The sequence below is a fragment of the Coregonus clupeaformis genome, chromosome 4 (genome assembly GCF_020615455.1).
Source record: "Coregonus clupeaformis isolate EN_2021a chromosome 4, ASM2061545v1, whole genome shotgun sequence".
Classification (NCBI taxonomy): Eukaryota; Metazoa; Chordata; class Actinopteri; order Salmoniformes; family Salmonidae; genus Coregonus; species Coregonus clupeaformis.
Window position 1 is genome coordinate 23,154,532 of NC_059195.1, and position 20,774 is coordinate 23,175,305.

Here is a 20,774-nt window from a genome sequence, read left to right on the forward strand (position 1 = left end):
AACCTGGTCAAGACCTACAGGAAACGTATGATCTCTGTAATTGCAAACAAAGGTTTCTGTACCAAATATTAAGTTCTGCTTTTCTGATGTATCAAATACTTATGTCATGCAATAAAATGCAAATGAATTACTTAAAAATCATACAATGTGATTTTCTGGATTTTTGTTTTAGATTCCGTCTCTCACAGTTAGTGTACCTATGATAAAAATTACAGACCTCTACATGCTTTGTAAGTAGGAAAACCTGCAAAATCAGCAGTGTATCAAATACTTGTTCTCCCCACTGTATATTGTGATGTCACGAGAGGCTGTGTCCTGGAGGGACGTTACATCCCCCTGAGATGGCTGCAAACCCAGACAGCTATGGCTCCATCTGCTGGTATGGTCGGGAACTCCAACCCTCTATGGCCAATCTTCCCACGCAGCTGAAACCAATCAGGAGCTGATGAGCTGAAGGTTTGGGAAGGGAAGAGACACAGTCTCCAAGCTGGGCTCTCTGGAGGACAAGAGTGCTGCACGTCCACTTCCATGAGGAATATAAGGATTTGGAGATACTTACCTTTGGGAAATACTCACCTTTGGATATATGCACCTGTGGAAATACGTGTGGGACATTTGGAAGGACGTTTTGCTGGGTTGGCCACTAGCTGCAACGTGGAATACAGTAAGACTGGGGAAAAGTTATTTGAGCGAGGGAGAGTTATGATTTTGGATGTGGAAGAGACATCCCTGAACTGTTAACCCTTAAAGAGCCACCAGAGAACAGAATTGTGTTATACTTTCGTTAGTTTCCCAAGACCTTTAATAAAATCCTTGTTTTGGTTGAACCTGGTCTCCTTGCACTACTTGAGCAATCCCGCTGAAAGCTGTGTAGCCTCTCGTGACATCACAATATATATATCTCAAACATTTTGAATGCAATTTGAATGGAGTTGATGGAGAGAGAGACAGAGTGCTTGCACGTGCACTGATTTTAAAGCAACGGTATTCGAGTGACAGGCTGTTCTTAAACTCTGAAGCTGCAATAAAAAAGAAAACATCTTTACAATTACACAACAAGGTGATCCCAGAAAGCCAGATGGAGATGGGTAAATTAGACGCACATTCAGTCTTTGTTACTGTAGCATAGGCTATGCTGCAGCAAATGTAGACATACATGTCACAAGGAAAACAGTTACAATGATGAGATGATAGGTCTACACATACATTGTGAACTGCGCTCCTTTCTGAGATGGGCTGTCTGTCCCCACCCTGAGTGTTGATTCATCATGCAGATGCCATAGAGAAGCCATATTTGGACATCACATATAATTTAACAGTTCATTTCACGCAATGCTGTTCATATAAATAATTTACCGGTTTCTCGCAGTTATTTATCCTGGGAAAAGGGAGTGGTTTTGGGCGGTAAATCTCGGTACCTGGGTTTCCGACATAAAAAAAAAAGACATTTGGCAGACATTTGAATACTAAACCTGGGTGACATTTGAATACTAAACCTGGGTGTGTGTTTATTGCTGGGCTGGAACAAAAGCCTGCCCACCACATAGCTCTCCAGGACCAGGGTTGGTTGGGGGACCACTGTATTTAAAGCAGGGGTTGGAACAAAAAAATATTTTCCAATTGTTTAGTTCTGAACAGAAGCACTATTTGTTTTGTTCCATTCCACTGTTCTGACCAGCAAAATAAAGTTCTGAACCGGTTCAAATGCCCAAATAAGTACCGTTTTATATCGTTCCTTTGGTTCCTTTTTTTAACCTGTGAAATCAACAGTTTTTTACATTTAGCTCATTAAATTACTTCACCAATCAGTGCGTATAGAGCAGGCAAGCTAGTTGTTTACATGCGTGATAGACTAGTGTAGCCTATGGCGCAAGAATTTTGCGTGTGGGAAGAGGGTGAGAGAGGGTTGAGGAAGAGGCTTGAAGCGCTGGACATCTTGTTCTGACATGCATTATCTGAATTAGGTCCACAGAATTATACCTAGGAGGAGCAACTTCTATGGAGGAACTTTGAATGTCCTTTGAGCTAGCTAGATAACAAGCTTTTTTTGTCAATAAATCCAATGTGACACGCGATAACTAGGCCTATAGTATCCTAAACTAGCATTGAAAAAGTTAATTCTTATCTAGCTAATTAAAAATCTCTATCTTCTGAATCCCGCATGTAACGTCAGTACGGTAGCCTATGCTTGAGAGGGGCAGGTAGCCTAAACACGCACACACTTGCAAAGATTTTCAGCTTGCAGGCAGACACGTGGTCAAAAATATTCAGCGGTTTGCTGATATCAATGTTGTGCACAGAGTGCCCCATGGTGGGGTTATGGTATGGGCAGGCATAAGCTCATGTTTCAGCATGATAATGCACAGCCCCATGTCGCAAGGATCTGTATACAATTCCTGGAAGCTCAAAATGCCCCTGCATACTCACCAGACATGTCACCCCTTGAGCATGTTTTTGGATGCTCTGGATCGACGTTTACGACAGCCTGCTCCAGTTCCCGCCAATATCCAGCAACTTCGCACAGCCATTGAAGAGTGGGACAACATTCCACAGGCCACAATCAACAGCCTGATCAACTCTATGCGAGAAGGAATGTATGCACGCATGACTGTAAGTCGCTTTGGATAAAAGCGTCTGCTAAATGGCATATTATATTATTATTATAAGGAGATGTCGCGCTGCATGAGGCAAATGGTGGTCACACCAGATACTGACTGGTTTTCTGATCCACGCCCATAACTTTTTTTTAAGGTATCTGTGACCAACAGATGCATATCTGTATTTCCAGTCGTGAAATCCATAGATTAGGGTCTAATTAATTTATTTCAATTGACTGATTTTGTTATGAACTGTAACTCAGTAAAATCTTTGAAATTGCTGCATATTTATATTTTTGTTCAGTGTAAAATAAATGGAGTCCGCACACTCATAAGCTCCACCACGTACTTTTATTAATAAACAAACAACGTTTTGATCCTGCAAGGATCTTCGTCAGGTCATTTCACCGGAAGTGTACCATACCCATATTTATAGACATAAGACAAGCACTAATTAGGGCGGTCTATACATATTTAAGTTGAAAGGAACAATGCAAAAACAATAATATACACTGAGTGTACAAAACATGCTCTTTCCATGACAGACTGACCAGGTGAATCCAGGTGAAAGCTATGATCCCTTATTGATGTCACTTGTTAAATCTACTTCAATCAGTATAGATGATGGGGAGGAGACGGGGGTAAAGAAGGATTTTTAAGCCTTGAAACAATTGAGACAAGTATTGTGTGAATATTGTAACTGTATAACCATTCATATCAGGTAAAAAAAACGAATGTTGCCATACCCAACAGTGGTTGTCATAATGATACATGAATCACATGGTGTTCACAGGAAATGGCTAATGGGAAAGTCCTCATTAAGCCCTTTTGGAGACATGGTTTCCAATCGGAATATCCAGTAGGATTCTCTTTGCAATACATTTACATTTACATTTTAGTCATTATCCAGAGCGACTTACAGTTAGTGAATACATATTTTTTTATACTGGCCCCCTGTGGGAATCAAACCCACAACCCTGGCGTTGCAAACGCCATGCTCTATCAACTGAGCTACATCCCTGCCGGCCATTCCCTCCCCTACCCTGGACGACGCTGGGCCAATTGTGCGCCGCCCATGAGTCTCCCGGTCGCGGCCGGCTGCGACAGAGCCTGGATTCGAACCAGGATCTCTAGTGGCACAGTTAGCACTGCGATGCAGTGCCTTAGACCACTGCGCCACTCAGGAGCTTCATAGAAGTCTATTGATTTTCCCCCGCTCGCCTCAGGACTTTGACATGCTCGATACCATGTACTAATGAGGCAACATTGTGTCTGGCAGGCATAAAGTGCATAGCGACTGGACTTTTGGGGTCTTGGTTTCTGATGCTACTCCTATGTTCGGATATGTGGGTGTGGTACACTTCCGATGAAATGACCTGACGAAGATCCTTGTAGGATCTAAACGTTGTTTTGTTTATTAATAAAGGTATGTGGTGGAGCTTAGGAGTGTTCTGGCTCTTTTTATTTTTATACCGACTTTTTTCGGCCCTGCACGCCAATAAACAATGTGCGTTTGATCACACTTTACTACCTCCCTAGTCACTACAATACCTGCTCTGCAGTGTCAGTGGACGCTGGACATTTTGGGTCAAATGAGGAGCACATAAACACAGCTTTACCCTAGGTTCCTGGAATACCATTGCTCCTGCACTGGGATTACAAACCTAATGACTGCAAATGTCGTTTTGATATCAAGTTGGAGGATTTGAATGATTGAAATGGTTCGAGCAGACTGCTCTCTTCTATGACATGCTATGGGCTGAGTGGCGAGGCTATATCCTGGTCCTGGTAATGATATATACCTGTGTTGCGCGTCCTTCCTATTCACCCAGTGAGGCTCCAGCCTACTCTCTCATTTAGCAAAACTGGGGACAAACTCACACATTCACTTCCCTCTGTGATTATTCTGTGGTTCTAACTATCTGGATGATTTTTGTGGCCGCTATTTAAATCTTTCCCGGGTATAACCCACAGATTTGGTATTTGAGCTGGCCTGGAACCATGCAAAATGACTTGGAAAGGCCTTGCAATGCCCTCTCCCACTGAAAGGACATCCGTTGGCTCTGTGTGTCTGGGTCATCCTCTGCCATAAACCTGTATCAATTCTATGAGAGGATCGGTGATATGGTTCAGTGATATTCAAGCTAGGTGAGGGACTTGCATGTTGCTGTTTTGTAAATCATTAGATGGCTGTTTATTGTTTTTAAGTAATTCTTGCAATAATCACTTTTTCCTGGCATTATACAGAATGGTTATTTTTTTTTCTTCTGGAGATTTAGGCCTAGATTTTGAAGATCGAACTGATTTTAAGTGTGGATTTCTGAAAGTTGTGGACCTTCCTTAGGCCACCGTGTAATAGGCTATGGGGTGTTGAAATGATTGAAATGTAACCTCCCTCTCCCATCTCTCTCCAGGCTGTAAGCTGCTATGACTCTGTCATCCTGAAGGCAGAAGGGAAGGTAGAGCCAGAGATGTTCTGCCAACTGGGCCACTTCAACCTCCTCCTGGAGGACTATCCAAAAGGTGGACATGCATGCACGTGTATACACACACACACACACACACACACACACACACACACACACACACACACACACACACACGGTCCACACCAGACATCATTTGAGTTGATTGAGAGATCACATCCTGAATTTAAGCTGTACCAATTTGCCGTAAGTTTCTGAATTGCAGCTGACATTCAGCAAAGCAATTTAGGCTACTGCAGCCCATTTTTAGTTTTGTCCTTAATGTAATAGCAATGCTTTTGTAATTGTATGTTTGGCAGAACGTAGTATTTTGACATTGGGATTTAAAGCAGCATCCACCAGACAGACTACACGCCCTCTTAATCTCCACAAACCATGTAAAAAGCGACTGGGAAATGATATACTAGACTGTCATGTTTGCATGTGGAGTAGGGGTGTAACAAATGGAAAACATTTCTTAATGTTTAAACTAGGGCTGTCAAAAATAGCGCGTTAACGACGTTAATTAGTTGTTTGCTGTTAATTACGTCAATTTTTTTAACGCATTTCACGCATGCGCAGTGTGACAAATTATTCAGGTCAGGAAAGTGGTTGGGAGCTAGAGGCGAGATGGAGCAAGGTGAGCAAAGTGGGCCTATTGACGGATTCAAATATAAAAAGAATGATGATGGTACAGTTAACAAGTACAAGGTTATTTGCAAGATTTGTAAGAAGGAGTTTCAATTTCACCGGAGCTGTTCAAGCTTGAAGTACCATGTCAACGCCAAACATGCGTTTGCTGGGCCGTCAGATTCAGCAAGTGGTTTGCGCCAGACCACGCTGAATGTTTGCAGGCAATTAACAAAATCAACCTCAGATAATTTGACCAACACAATAGCAAAATGGATTGCAAAGGATTGTAGACCCATTAGCATTGTAGAAGACTCAGGTTTCCTTGATGTTTTGCAAGTGGCGTCTCAAGACTCATTCTATAAGCCACCGTCAAGAGCCACAGCCAAAGACAAATATTATGGTGTGTAGTATGTTTCAGCTTGATTTAAAACACCATTATTTGGCTGTGTTAATAAACAGACATAATATGAAAATTATGTATCTGTGTCCTGTTATTTATCTTTTGGTATGCATTTCAGAAAAAAAATGGTTAGGATTCAGGTGTAATTGCAAATAGTGATTAATCATGATTAATCCACTGAAAATTCTGATTAATTTGATTAAACATTTTAATCATTTGACAGCCCTAGTTTAAACAGCAATTTACTTATTGGTTTTCTGTTAAGACGATAAGAAAAATCCATATAATTCCACGTGAATTCACAATGCAGCTGCACTGCTGCCAGTAACGGTTTAGGTCTGACGGTGTGTCCCTTTCAGATGGTTAAGCATTGCACCTATTCTACCATTACTGTACCTCAGTTGCAATTCCTTCTCATTTAACTTCTCAAAGTATTGCCATACAGGACTTTGCTGCTGTTGTTGCCGTTCTCTGCCATTTTCCCAACTTTTAAAGACGATGACGTAGTGGTGGAGAGTCGACTCCAAAATAATTGATTCATCCACTCCTTGCACGTCGACTCAGTGTCGACTCCCATTTCTGAGTGTCAAGATTCGATTCCGCTAGGATTCAGTATATTTGGAACAGAGGAGCCTGATTAGTTGCCATACTTCCGAGAACACAAACACTTGCATCTTTCATAGTGAGCAACTTCAGTAAAGCAGGGCCTATCATCAATGAATAGGCTAGGATATTGAGATGAGTGAGATGCAACACTTTGCGGTCACACACAGTATCTGTGCATGGGTTAGCTCCACACTGTTCACAGTGTCGTAGCCAGGGCACCAAAACAGTGGAGAAGTTGAGCCTCATGCTTCAACCCTCTTAGATGTTGCGGAAATTTACTTTCTGCATCTACTTTATATTGAGTGTACCTTTTTTAAATTACACAACTTTCCCGTCTAGTTAGGTTATAACATAGGAAATATGTTTTGTGACAACTGCACTGTGACTTTTAATTTTGTGAAAAAACAAACAAAAACATATTTTTTCAGTTAGGGATTTTTCTTAACGTTAAAGATACCAATTCCGTTTAAATGTTTTAAACGTTCACACCCCTAATGTGGAGTGGTCTGCTCTCTCTGCTGTCACACTTGATTGTCTGAGCATTCTCTCCATTGCCGTTATGCAAATCCACTGCCATTGAATTGGCTCTAGGCATTATATGACTAAAAGTCTGAAGGAGTTGCCTGAAGATGTCTCTAGTGTCCTAAACTTCCAGTTTTCTGGAATGCGTGCTTATTGGGAGTGTTAACTTCAAATAACGGTTTCTTTTTATGCCCTGGGCAGAAATTCAGTCCAATATTGCCTGAGGTAGTGGCACCACAAGATTGAATGGAAAGAGTCTGTGTTATGGAGATGGTGAAATGTAGACTTATTGTAACCCCATTGTATTTATCTTCAGTAACTATGTTCTCTTTCTCTCGCAGCATTATCTGCATACCAGAGATACTACAGTTTAAAGTCGGACTACTGGAAGGTGAGTGGCTACTTAAACATCATGTATCCAAGCAGATCTAGCTGTTGACTGTTGATGACCCCTGGTTCTCTTGGCTTACAACTGCATAAAACAACTGTGACGATAATAAAGAGTGCTGTGAATGGAGTTAGACAAGGGTTAGACCAGTAACTGGGTCACCTCATCCAGCCAGGCCAGCCACCAGCTCTCTGGTGGTGTGGCCTCTCCCTGTTCCCAGTGTGGCTGGAGAAGAGGTGGATGGATGTTGAAGTTTCAGTCTGCAGTGGTGCCCTTTGGAGGGTGAGATGATGTGTTGGGGGTGTGCCAGTGATGGGGGCAGACAGTGTTGGGTTTCACTGCTGCAGAGCTGGGAGAGAGTTTGAGGATCTATCCTGGGCTGGGGTTAGGGAGCTGGGACAGGGGCTGCCTGGGAGAGAGGGCTAGGGCTTGAGACCGGAGGAAGGAAGGGCTGAAGCTGGTGTGTTGAGCTGGGCTAGGTCTTGGACTAGGGTCTGACTAGAACTGGCTTGGCTTGGGTACAGGGTTTGGGGCTTGAGTGTGAGGCTGTGTGAGAGTGGACAGATCTAGGGTATAGCCTAGCACTTAACTGAGCTACCAGTATGCTGAGACTGGGCGGAGCAGGATGGCAGGTTGAACTAAGAGGGAGAGCAGTCTGGAAGAAATGGTTAAAACATTGACTGAACTTAACTGGGTCTCTCTGTCTCCCATGGGATAGATACATGAGATGAATGAATATGTAGGATAGACTAACAGGCTTTCAGAAACATCCTTACTCTGACTCACGCTTCCTCTGTTTCTCAACTCACACATTGTTTCGCCCTCATGTCCCCTGTTTTCTAAAACCCAGCTATTCTCAGCTCTTTCTAGACTTCACACTTTTGAGGGCTGGTTGAAGCAGCATTAGTTCCTTCCTTCCTGTCCTGCTCTCTCTCTCGTGTTTTGGTAGTGAAGCACTCTGAATGGCATTGTTATGTACAATAGTTACATCTGATTGGTATCGAACGTGAGATTAATTTTCCACATGATTTGTGTGTTTGTCTGAGTAGGAGGTGCTGTGGTTAGAGATTTAACACCCCTGCCGGTTTCGGTTCTGACTATTACTACAGTTTGTCATATGAAACTGGGCCACAACAGTTACCTATGAAAGGTGAATTTCAGACTCTTTCAAAATGAACTGCACTATGTATTTGGGCCTCTACTCTACCAGTTACCCTATGGACATACAGTAGAATGCACTTTAATCCTGTGAGGGATGAGATGGCTACTGTTTCTGTCTCCGTTAGCTAAACTATATCTGTTGCAGTAATATAGTGACAGTATTGAGGTGTGTAGGTGTGTTTCAACAGGTATGTTTCTCTACCTGAGCAGGTGTGACTGGAGAAGCAGTTTAACCCCCGCAGACTCCCCTGCCTCATTACACACATACAAACACAGGGGACTGGCACAGGGATATGTTTGTGTTAGCCATTGACCTCTGATACTTTCCAGTGAGATTGCTCAGCCAGGACTGTATTTTATTAGTGATCTGGTTGTTTTTATGGCCTATTTTGTTTAAACTTGAGTGAGTAATCAGTCTTGTTCAGTCACGGCATCTTTAAATAAGTGCTCTGGTGCTGTTCCTGTCACTCATTGTTTTTCTCCTCCTCTCTTTCAGAATGCTGCCTTTTTATATGGCCTCGGTATGGTTTACTTCCATTACAATGCATTTCAGTGGTAAGTAGCTACACATCCTGAGTATTTTCCATTGCACTCTAGTGCGTTTTATTAGCTAGAGACCTGAGACCTATATTTGCTTTGCTATTTCAGCATTTAATGACCTCATGGGCTTTGAAATGAGTCCTGAAATTATGTGTATGGTAATACATAGGCTACTACAGTACATTATATTTGTCTAGCTATTGTATGATCCATACTGTGTGTGTTTTCATTTAACCCTTACCTGACTGGTGGGAGTCACTGTTGAGGAATAGGCTACCTGTTATCTTGTTGTAATTACTGTGTCAGTCATGCATTCAGCCTGTCGGTGCTGTCATGGCTTTATATTACGTTTCGTTTTTCGAAGAATGTTGCCATTTACTGCTTCTGCCACTTGAAGGCCAAATATAGCCTAGAACACTGCTTACAGCAAATATAGAATGAGCCGCCCTTGAAAATGTGATATGCAGAGAGACTAGAGCCTGTTGGTGCTTCAGGGGGTTTGGAATGAGGAACTTTGCTGACAGTTCAGGGAAAGGAAATCCTTTACTGTAGACACGCTCAAGTTATGGTCATGAAAAGGTTAAATTGTGGGAATAAGAAGAGGATGTAGTGTGATATGCTATGTTGTCCAGTGTTGTTGTGGTCAGAGTGTGGGGGTGGGGGAGGGTGCATTTCTCTGCAAACTATTCAAAGAAGTTAATATCCCAGTGTGGAGTTAGGCAGGGCCTGTCTTTTATGCAGTCAGTTCATGCACAGGCTCTCATACACACGTGCTCTCACACACACTCAGTCTTGACAGGGATGGCTTGCTGTTGATGCTGTCGGCACGCGCGCACATGCACACACACACACTCTGCAGTGGGTGCTCTGTGTGTGTAATCCAGGGTTCACGGTCTGTTTTCCCCCACTGCTCAAGCTGGTATTTAACCCCCCCTCATGACAAAAAAATCCCCATCAAAATCCGTCAGTTTAAGCTAGAGATATCTGTTTTTTAGTGTTGGATGCGTCTCAATCCACCGCATCCGCCAGTGTCGCACTTCGCATCTGTGGTGAAAGGTGACAGAACTAGAGTGGTGTTTGTCAGACCATGAGACATTCCGAAAAATCGGTCTTCTCACGAAAACATCTGTAGCGTCCGAATGGTTTGACCTACGAACTACCACTCTATGGAAAGGGGAGACTCTCACGAACATGATGGTGTTCTCCGTTTTGCTCTACGCCCCCCACAAGTCACGGGACTTGTCTGAAGGTAACCAGTACTGGTTTTAAAAAACAAGATGGTCATACTATGGATCATTTGGCTATCTGATTTTGAATTTTAGGTCACCTTTAGGTATAATAAAACAAATATATTGATTTTGGCCATTACTACTGAAGCCCATAGAAACACATTGAATAACACATTCATAAATGGCAAAAAGGACAGTAAAAAATAAAGCAGCTAAAACACACTAGGAGAGGTGCCACTATAAATTAATAACTGAATAATTTTCCTACATTGCACCAGAAGCGTAGTAACTAAATACCCTCCCTCCCCCCATATACCTGTGATGGGGAATGTATTACTGTACTTTAGAGTTAAAGTTGGGTCCTTGATGAGTAAGTGCTTTGCTGAGGCTGTGTAGTGCTGCTAGGTGTCTGTGGCATTGCCTGATATTGACTACTGTAGGTCCCCTTTCTCCCTGTCTAGGCCAGTGCAGCCCCCCTCCTCAGAGGCCCAGGCAGGACAGCGAAGGTAGGCCCCCTCTATTAGTTTCCATAGGGAGTAATATTGCTAGGATGTGTCTTTGATGCAACTGGCTGTCATCTTGTATCTAAATGTTGTCTAGGCAGTCATTATGCATCTACATGTTAGTTATTTTATCAAGAATAATGCAGCTAGTGTTACTGCTGTGATTAGGAGCCATATTGAATCTAAATGTTGTAAAGCCAACAGTCAAGCCATCGATTCAGGTTATTTTCCATTTCTGTTTTGCTTCTCTCCAGAATGTATTGTTGGTAATGGGTAATGCACTGGCTGCCTGTGAGTTTTAGAATTAAGATTCTTCAATTGGTTTTAAAATCAATCCACGATTATGCACCCCAATACATGTCAGACATGCTTTTAAGTTATGTACCCAGTAGGTCCCTCAGGTCCTCTGGCACTGGCCTTTTAACTATCCCAAAGCCTAGGACCAAGAGGCATGGAGAGGCATAGCCTGCAAGAGAACATGAGGGGGGCCGAAACTGTGGACACATTTAAGAGATCTTAAAACATATTTTTAGGTTTACTGTTCCTTAGTGTGTTTTTTTAGTTGTTCAGTTTGTCCTTCTTTTGTTTTTGTATCTTATGTTTGTTGTGTAGTGAATGTGTAGTTCTGTGAGGTTGTGTGGCCTACCACTGCGCGGGAGAGCCGTTGTTGCGCCTAGACGTTTCCACTTCACAATAACAGCACTTACAGTTGACCAGCAGCTCTAGCAGGGCAGAAATTTGACGAATTGGAAAGGTGGCATCCTATGACTGTGCCATGTTGAAAAGCACTGAGCTCTTCAGTAAGGCCATTCTACTGCCAATGTTTGTCTATGGAGATTGCATGGCTGTGTGCTCGATTTTACACACCTGTCAGCAACGGGTGTGGCTGAAATAGCCGAATCCACTAATTTGAAGTGGTGTCCACATACTTTTGTGTATGTAGTGTAGCCCATCTCTCTCCCAGGGGAAGGGAGTTCCACATGGGGGGAGGTGGGCTTTGAGAGGGGGCTACAGAGAAGCGGGTCATCTGGGTTTCTCCCTCTATGTAGGACATGTTACATCACCAGCTAGAGGCTACAGAGGAATGCAGAGCTGTCAGATGTAATGTTACCTCATAGGGCCAGAGCAGTGGTCACCAATAGAGATGAGGGGGAAAATTGACACAGTTACATATTGGGATATTATTTTTGAAGATGTAACGTTTTGACAATATATCTATATTATTTGTTGCGCTAGTTGGATGTACCTGCACCAAAACTCCAGTGTTTTTCCTTCACAGCTTGTTCTCCATCTTTTTAAATAGGGAGCCAATTTATTTTCGGCACTTTTATTTCCATGACTGATCAAAACAATATGTTTTGAACATCGAATGGCAATATATATCGTATCGGCACCAAAGTACAGTCCTAGTCACCAACCCTGTTCCTGGAGAGCTACAGGGCTAGAGCAGTGGGTTAAATTGCCGACATCAGATTTATAATACAACAGGACTTTGTCACTAATAGCATAACTCTGGTATAATTGGGGTTCAGTCAGAGAACACTTGGCATTGTTTAGTGTTCTCCCTCTGCCTCTATCAGTCTCTGTCTGTCCTGTGGAAGGTATTCTCTGTTAGCTTGTCTGCCGTGCGCTCTATGTCACTGCCAATGTGTTCCAGCCTAGAGAAGCTGGAGTGCTTAGCACTCTGGAGAGAACAAATGAAAGAGAGCGGGAGGAAGGGAGGATTGGAACAGGGATAGGAGGGGGAGAGAGGCCAATGGGTTCAGAGCGCTTTGCTTCAGCACAGCACTGTGTGTGTGTGTGTGTGTGTGAGTGTGAGTGTGAGCGAGCGCTGCACAGGCAGCCTCAGCAGTGAGATCAGTGTTTCTACTGTAGTCTCTCTTGCTGTGGCAGACCTCCGTGGTGACATACGATAGCCTTTGTTTTCACAACCGCACTGTGAGTGGATTTATTTGTGTTTGTGTACGTTGTTATAGTTGGTGTTTATGTGTAGGATATGTGTATTTGTATAGGATAGGGGTGGAGCAGTGGAGTATGTTTCTTTTGTCGCCTATATGGGGTGTCTTATTTGTTTGTGGTTTATATGAGGGTGGTTGTGGGTGGGGGTAATGTTGGTGACAGCAGTGCTTGCTCTCCTGCTTCTGCTTGTTTCTCTCTCTCTCTCTCTCTCTCTCTCTCTCTCTCTCTCTCTCTCTCTCTCTCTCTCTCTCTCTCTCTCTCTCTCTCTCTCTCTCTCTCTCTCTCTCTCTCTCTCTCTCTCTCTCTCTCTCTCTCTCTCTCTCTCTCTCTCTCTCTCTCTCTCTCTCTCTCTCTCTCTCTCTCTCTCTCTCTCTCTCTCTCTCTCTCTCTCTCTCTCTCTCTCTCTCTCTCTCTCTCTCTCTCTCTCTCTCTCTCTCTCTCTCTCTCTCTCTCTCTCTCTCTCTCTCTCTCTCTCTCTCTCTCTCTCTCTCTCTCTCTCTCTCTCTCTCTCTCTCTCTCTCTCTCTCTCTCTCTCTCTCTCTCTCTCTCTCTCTCTCTCTCTCTCTCTCTCTCTCTCTCTCTCTCTCTCTCTCTCTCTCTCTCTCTCTCTCTCTCTCTCTCTCTCTCTCTCTCTCTCTCTCTCTCTCTCTCTTCTCTCTCTCTCTCTCTCTCTCTCTCTCTCTCTCTCTCTCTCTCTCTCTCTCTCTCTCTCTCTCTCTCTCTCTCTCTCTCTCTCTCTCTCTCTCTCTCTCTCTCTCTCTCTCTCTCTCTCTCTCTCTCTCTCTCTCTCTCTCTCTCTCTCTCTCTCTCTCTCTCTCTCTCTCTCTCTCTCTCTCTCTCTCTCTCTCTCTCTCTCTCTCTCTCTCTCTCTCTCTCTCTCTCTCTCTCTCTCTCTCTCTCTCTCTCTCTCTCTCTCTCTCTCTCTCTCTCTCTCTCTCTCTCTCTCTCTCTCTCTCTCTTTCTTTCTCTCAATTCAGGGATGCTCTAGCAATCAGAATCAACAGTCCTTTAGTTATTTGCCATAGCTCTGATGTCAATGACAAATGTTTGTCAGGGTCTGGTTTTTCTTACTCGCTCGATTTTATTCCAGGAAAAAAAGCAGCCTCATTTTTAATTTCTGGTTATTTCCACACATTTTTGCTTTTGTGAATTAAAGTATTTTTTAATGTGTGTGGTTTTGTTCAACCCTATCCTCCTGTCTCTCTCTCTCTCTGTCCGTGTGTGTGTGTGTACAGGGCGATAAAAGCGTTTCAGGAAGTGCTCTATATTGACCCCAGTTTCTCCCGAGCAACGGAGATCCACATGAGACTGGGCCTCATGTTTAAAGGCAACACAGATTATGAGTCAAGTCTAAAGGTATGTACTGCTAATACTACTACTGTTAGTACTACTGCTGCTGCTACTACTACTACTGTTAATACTACTACTATTATTAGTACTACTGCTGCTACTACTACTATTAGTACTACTGCTGCTACTACTATTACTGCTACAGCACAGGATAAGCCTAGGTACAGTGGGGGAAAAAAGTATTTAGTCAGCCACCAATTGTGCAAGTTCTCTCACTTAAAAAGATGAGAGAGGCCTGTAATTTTCATCATAGGTACACGTCAACTATGACAGAGAAATTGAGGGAGCAATTATTAGGAAATGGAAGACATACAAGACCACTGATAATCTCCCTCGATCTGGGGCTCCACGCAAGATCTCACCCCGTGGGGTCAAAATGATCACAAGAATGGTGAGCAAAAATCCCAGAACCACATGGGGGGACCTAGTGAATGACCTGCAGAGAGCTGGGACCAAAGTAACAAAGCCTACCATCAGTAACACACTACGCCGCCAGGGACTCAAATCCTGCAGTGCCAGACGTGTCCCCCTGCTTAAGCCAGTACATGTCCAGGCCCGTCTGAAGTTTGCTAGAGTGCATTTGGATGATCCAGAAGAGGATTGGGAGAATGTCATATGGTCAGATGAAACCAAAATAGAACTTTTTGGTAAAAACTCAACTCGTCGTGTTTGGAGGACAAAGAATGCTGAGTTGCATCCAAAGAACACCATACCTACTGTGAAGCATGGGGGTGGAAACATCATGCTTTGGGGCTGTTTTTCTGCAAAGGGACCAGGACGACTGATCCGTGTAAAGGAAAGAATGAATGGGGCCATGTATCGTGAGATTTTGAGTGAAAACCTCCTTCCATCAGCAAGGGCATTGAAGATGAAACGTGGCTGGGTCTTTCAGCATGACAATGATCCCAAACACACCGCCCCGGGCAACGAAGGAGTGGCTTCGTAAGAAGCATTTCAAGGTCCTGGAGTGGCGTAGCTAGTCTCCAGATCTCAACCCCATAGAAAATCTTTGGAGGGAGTTGAAAGTCTGTGTTGCCCAGCGACAGCCCCAAAACATCACTGCTCTAGAGGAGATCTGCATGGAGGAATGGGCCAAAATACCAGCAACAGTGTGTGAAAACCTTGTGAAGACTTACAGAAAACGTTTGACCTGTGTCATTGTCAACAAAGGGTATATAACAAAGTATTGAGAAACTTTTGTTATTGACCAAATACTTATTTTCCACCATAATTTGCAAATAAATTCATTAAAAATCCTACAATGTGATTTTCTGGATTTTTTTTCCTCATTTTGTCTTTCATAGTTGACGTATACCTATGATGAAAATTACAGGCCCCTCTCATCTTTTTAAGTGGGAGAACTTGCACAATTGGTGGCTGACTAAATACTTTTTTTCCCCCACTGTATGTAGCATAGCTAGTACTGTACTCATCCCTATGGACATTGCCTGCACACACAGCAGCCCTCTAGGACCAGGAGTGACCTAGTGCCCCAGTCCCGTGTGGCTCAGTTGGTAGAGCATGGCACTTGCAATGCCAGGGTTGTGGTTTCGATTCCCACAGGGGACCAGTACGAAAAAAGTATGAAAATGTATGCACTCACTACTGTAAGTCGCTCTGGATAAGAGCGTCTGCTAAATTACTAAAATGTAATATAAATATCAACAGGTCCCCCTCTGGGTAACTAATGGCCTTAGCAGCCTCTCTTCTGCCTGTTCAAAACAGGTCCTTTATGACTCTACTGTAAAATATGAGACAGGCTATCTTCCCTGCTGGATTATGTGTAAGAATAGTGTGTTGTTTGATGGGTGTGTAGGCCTGTGTGGTGCCATTGACACTATAAGCCAGGGTGGCTCTCTTTGTCTATTCCCCTGTGAAAGTGATACATCTGAATGTATATTTTGTTTTGTCCAGGCCAGACAGAGAAACGTGCGCACACCTACCTGAGGGCTTCTGACCCAGACAGTGTTGGAGCTGCCATACATTTGATAGGTGTTGAAAGGTGCTATTATTCCCAGTAGAGCTCATAGAAGGGTTAGCTGTAGTAGTCGGAGTCTGCTTTTGACTGTTTCTGAGTCGTTATTTACAGCCAGCAAAGGCTGTAACTATGGGTTTGCATGCAGTATATTTGCTAATGGTCATAGTCCTAAGGGATCTGTCCAAATAAGGCTGCTTCAGCTGCAGCTCTCCCTCCCAGCATGTTGAATTCCATCACCCTAGACAGTAGTGTTGTCACGATACCCGTATCGCGATACTACAATACCAGATTTTCCTTGGCAATAAAGAAAACACGAAGCAGACTTTTCTCTATGGACCTTTAGCCTACTTTTGTAAAATATAGTGTGCAATAGCTTGCAAAATAAGAACATGTTACTCTGGGTGAAAACATAAGGCATTTTTTTCCCAACATAAGGACTGTTTCCCTCAAGAAAGGAAGTCTGCTTCATGTTTTGTTTCCTTTGCTCTCTTACTTCCCTGCACTAGATCGTGACTTACTGTAAATACCTGTTGTAGCTACAACACATACAGTGAGGGAAAAAAGTATTTGATCCCCTGCTGATTTTGTACGTTTGCGCACTGACAAAGACATATAATTCTATAATTTTAATGGTAGGTTTATTTGAACAGTGAGAGAATGAATAACAACAAAAAAATCCAGAAAAACGCATGTCAAAAATGTTATAAATTGATTTGCATTTTAACGAGGGAAATAAGTATTTGACCCCTCTTCAAAACATGACTTAGTACTTGGTGGCAAAACCCTTGTTGGCAATCACAGAGGTCAGACGTTTCTTGTAGTTGGCCACCAAGTTTGCACACATCTCAGGAGGGATTTCGTCCCACTCCTCTTTGCAGATCTTCTCCAAGTCATTAAGGTTTCGAGGCTGACGTTTGGCAACTCGAACCTTCAGCTTCCTCCACAGATTTTCTATGGGATTAAGGTCTGGAGACTGGCTAGGCCACTCCAGGACCTTAATGTGCTTCTTCTTGAGCCACTCCTTTGTTGCCTTGGCCGTGTGTTTTGGGTCATTGTCATGCTGGAATACCCATCCACGACGCATTTTCAATGCCCTGGCTGAGGGAAGGAGGTTCTCAACCAAGATTTGACGGTACTTGGCCCCGTCCATCGTCCCTTTGATGCGGTGAAGTTGTCCTGTCCCCTTAGCAGAAAAACACCCCCAGAGCATAATGTTTCCACCTCCATGTTTGACGGTGGGAATGGTGTTCTTGGGGTCATAGGCAGCATTCCTCCTCCTCCAAACACGGCGAGTTGAGTTGATGCCAGAGAGCTCCATTTTGGTCTCATCTGACCACAACACTTTCACCCAGTTCTCCTCTCAATTATTCAGATGTTCATTGGCAAACTTCAGACGGGCCTGTATATGTGCTTTCTTGAGCAGGGGGACCTTGCGGGCGCTGCAGGATTTCAGTCCTTCACGGCGTAGTGTGTTAACAATTGTTTTCTTGGTAACTATGGTCCCAGCTGCCTTGAGATCATTGACAAGATCCTCCCGTGTAATTCTGGGCTGATTCCTCACCGTTCTCATGATCATTGCAACTCCACGAGGTGAGAACTTGCATGGAGCCCCAGGCCGAGGGAGATTGACAGTTATTTTCTGTTTCTTCCATTTGCGAATAATCGCACCAACTGTTGTCACCTTCTCACCAAGCTGCTTGGTGATGGTCTTGAAGCCGATTCCAGCGTTGTGTAGGTCTACAATCTTGTTCCTGACATCCTTGGAGAGCTCTTTGGTCTTGGCCATGGTGGAGAGTTTGGAATCTGATTGATTGATTGCTTCTGTGGACAGGTGTATTTTATACAGGTAACAAACTGAGATTAGGAGCACTCCCTTTTAAGAGTGTGCTCCTAATCTCAGCTCGTTACCTATATAAAAGACACCCGGGAGCCAGAAATATTTCTGATTGAGAGGGGGTCAAATACTTATTTCCCTCATTAAAATGCAAATCAATTTTTAACATTTTTGACATGCGTTTTTCTGGATATTTTTGTTGTTATTCTGTCTCTCGCTGTTCAAATAAACCTACCATTAAAATTATAGACTGATCATTTCTTTGTCAGTGGGCAAACATACAAAATCAGCAGGGGATCAAATACTTTTTTCCCCTCACTGTAGCTGGGTTGGCTGTGGATGGATACACATTGTTGTGTCTGGTTTGATTAATGTGCTAATGAAAGCGGTCAGATGAGCCATGTAGTCTCTGAAGTCCCAGACCTAGGGCAGCAACAGCACAATGTCTGGGATTAAGGGATACTTTTAGATTTTTTAAATCTACTTCCCCAGAGTCCGATGAACTTGTGTATACAATTTGTATGTCTCTGTGTCCAGTATGAAGGAAGTTAGCATGCTAGCAAATACCCATAGACTTCCAGTCATTGCACTAACACTAGTTAGCATTGGCATGCAAAATTACCTCTAACTTCCTTATATTGGACACAGAGACATAAAAATGGTATCCACGATAGGGTTGGGCGGTGTCCAGATTTTGATAGTCATTTCGTTTCTGTACCATACTGGGGTATACGGTATTACTGAATGTGCACACAAGGGGCGCTATTTCAAAAAAATATATAATTTCACTTTTTGACGCACAAAACAGTTTAGGCAACAGGGAGGGGATTGAATGTCTCTGCTGTATATTCTTTCTTATAGTTATACTTAACCTTGTATACTGAACAAAAATATAAACACAACAATTTCAATGATTTTACTGAGTTACAGTTCATATAAGGAAATCAGTCAATTGAAATAAATAAATTAGGCCCTAATCTATGGATTTCACGTAACTGGGCAGGGGCGCAGCCATGGGTGGGCCTGGGAGGGCATAGGCCCACCCACTTGGGAGCCCAGCCAATCAGAATGAGTTTTTCCCCACAAAAAGGCTTTATTACAGACATAAATACTTATCTAAAATGACGTTGGAGGCGGCTTATGGTAGGGAAATTAACATTCTCTGGTGGACATTCCTGCAGACCGCATGCCAATTGCACGCTCCCTCAAAACTTGAGACAACTGTGACGTTGTGTGACAAAACGTGTGACCCCAGCGCAAGATGCACCTGTGTAATGATCATGCTGTTTAATCGAATGTTTAATCAGCTTCTTCATATGCCACACCTGTCAAGTGGATAGATTATCTTGGCAAATAAGAAATGCTCACTAACAGGGATGTAAACACATTTGTGCACAGAATTTGATAGAAATAAGCTTTTTGTCTGTATGGAACATTTCTGGGATATTTTATTTCAGCTCATGAAACAACACTTTACATGTTGCGTTTATATTCCTGTTCAGTATATATAAAATACACATTTTAAAATGTAGACCAAGCGATTGTTGGAAAGAACAGATGACTCGGTCGACCAATATAATTGTATTTTGTCGGGAACTAATCTTCGGTGACGTTGTCTGTTCTTTTGACCAAACGATTGGTTGAAATGTTTTTCCGTATTTTTCCATAGATAGACACATCTATCTATGTGTTTTAATCAAATCAACTATTTGCACTGAGCTTGTCTGATGCTATAAGCACACGAAATAATGAAGACACAAATGACTAGAGGGTGTCCTACCGCAATTTATTTGATTGTGCCGGGATCAGACTTGCTGTGTAAAAAAAAGAATTACCAGCGAGTGACTGTGTGACTAGCACCCGTTGTTTCTCTCTCCTCCCTGCTGCAGCAACCACCACGGAACATCAACAGTGTTTATCGCTCTGTCCATGTTGCTGAAGCTGCAACATAATTACAACAATTTCTGACTGAAAAGTTCTGTTACCAAAATCCCTCATTTTTTTAAGGAAAAACATTCCCTTTTCCCTTAACCCTTGCTCTCTTTACATGACACATGTATGCATCGCATGCACGTACGTGACCAATAGGGCCTGACCTATAGCATATCATAATCACATCAATAAATTGGTTATAACAAACTCTGAACACTGTAACGCGTGACAGCAAAATGGATGAATGCAGAGGACGTGACAAACTTGAACAGGGGCATGTTTACTGGTTGCTCAGGAGGTAAAGGGGATGTCAGATGTGTGGAATAAATTTGACTAGTTGTAGAGAATACTGGAGATCAAGAAAAATAAGGTAAGGAGCAAGCGCTGCGTGCATATGATGTGTGCCAAACAGGTGATGTTAGATTACAATATAATTTTTCTGACCGTTTGGAACAAAGTAAACAGCATTAAATATATTTTAGCGTACTAGAGTCGCTTTGTTGTTTTATTTTAAAACTAAAATGCTTGATTGCATTTCCAATCATGAATGACTCGTATGCTGTGTGATGACATGAACGAATAAGTGATTGATTGATACAGTAGCCTATATACGTAAGCATTGAAATATAGGCCTGAGTAAGTTAAGACTAAACAGGATGCGCTCTTAGGCCTACAGC

General features: G+C 43.0%; 1 protein-coding gene across 5 annotated transcripts in view; it reads left to right on the forward strand.

Annotated features, from left to right (window-relative positions):
* The window catches only part of kdm6a (lysine (K)-specific demethylase 6A), a 98,983-nt gene that overhangs the window by 19,070 nt on the left and 59,139 nt on the right, over window positions 1-20,774 (forward strand). For 2 of the 5 annotated variants that reach the window (XM_045210816.1, XM_045210829.1), the window contains exons 3-7: window positions 5,012-5,120; window positions 7,565-7,614; window positions 9,269-9,327; window positions 10,982-11,047; window positions 14,239-14,359. In XM_045210816.1, the coding sequence (XP_045066751.1) occupies window positions 5,012-5,120; window positions 7,565-7,614; window positions 9,269-9,327; window positions 10,982-11,047; window positions 14,239-14,359 (405 nt within the window). Of the gene's footprint in view, window positions 1-5,011; window positions 5,121-7,564; window positions 7,615-9,268; window positions 9,328-10,981; window positions 11,048-12,905; window positions 12,983-14,238; window positions 14,360-20,774 lie in introns of those variants that run through there. The other 3 variants (XM_041868460.2, XM_045210823.1, XM_045210831.1) reach the window with 3 other exon arrangements.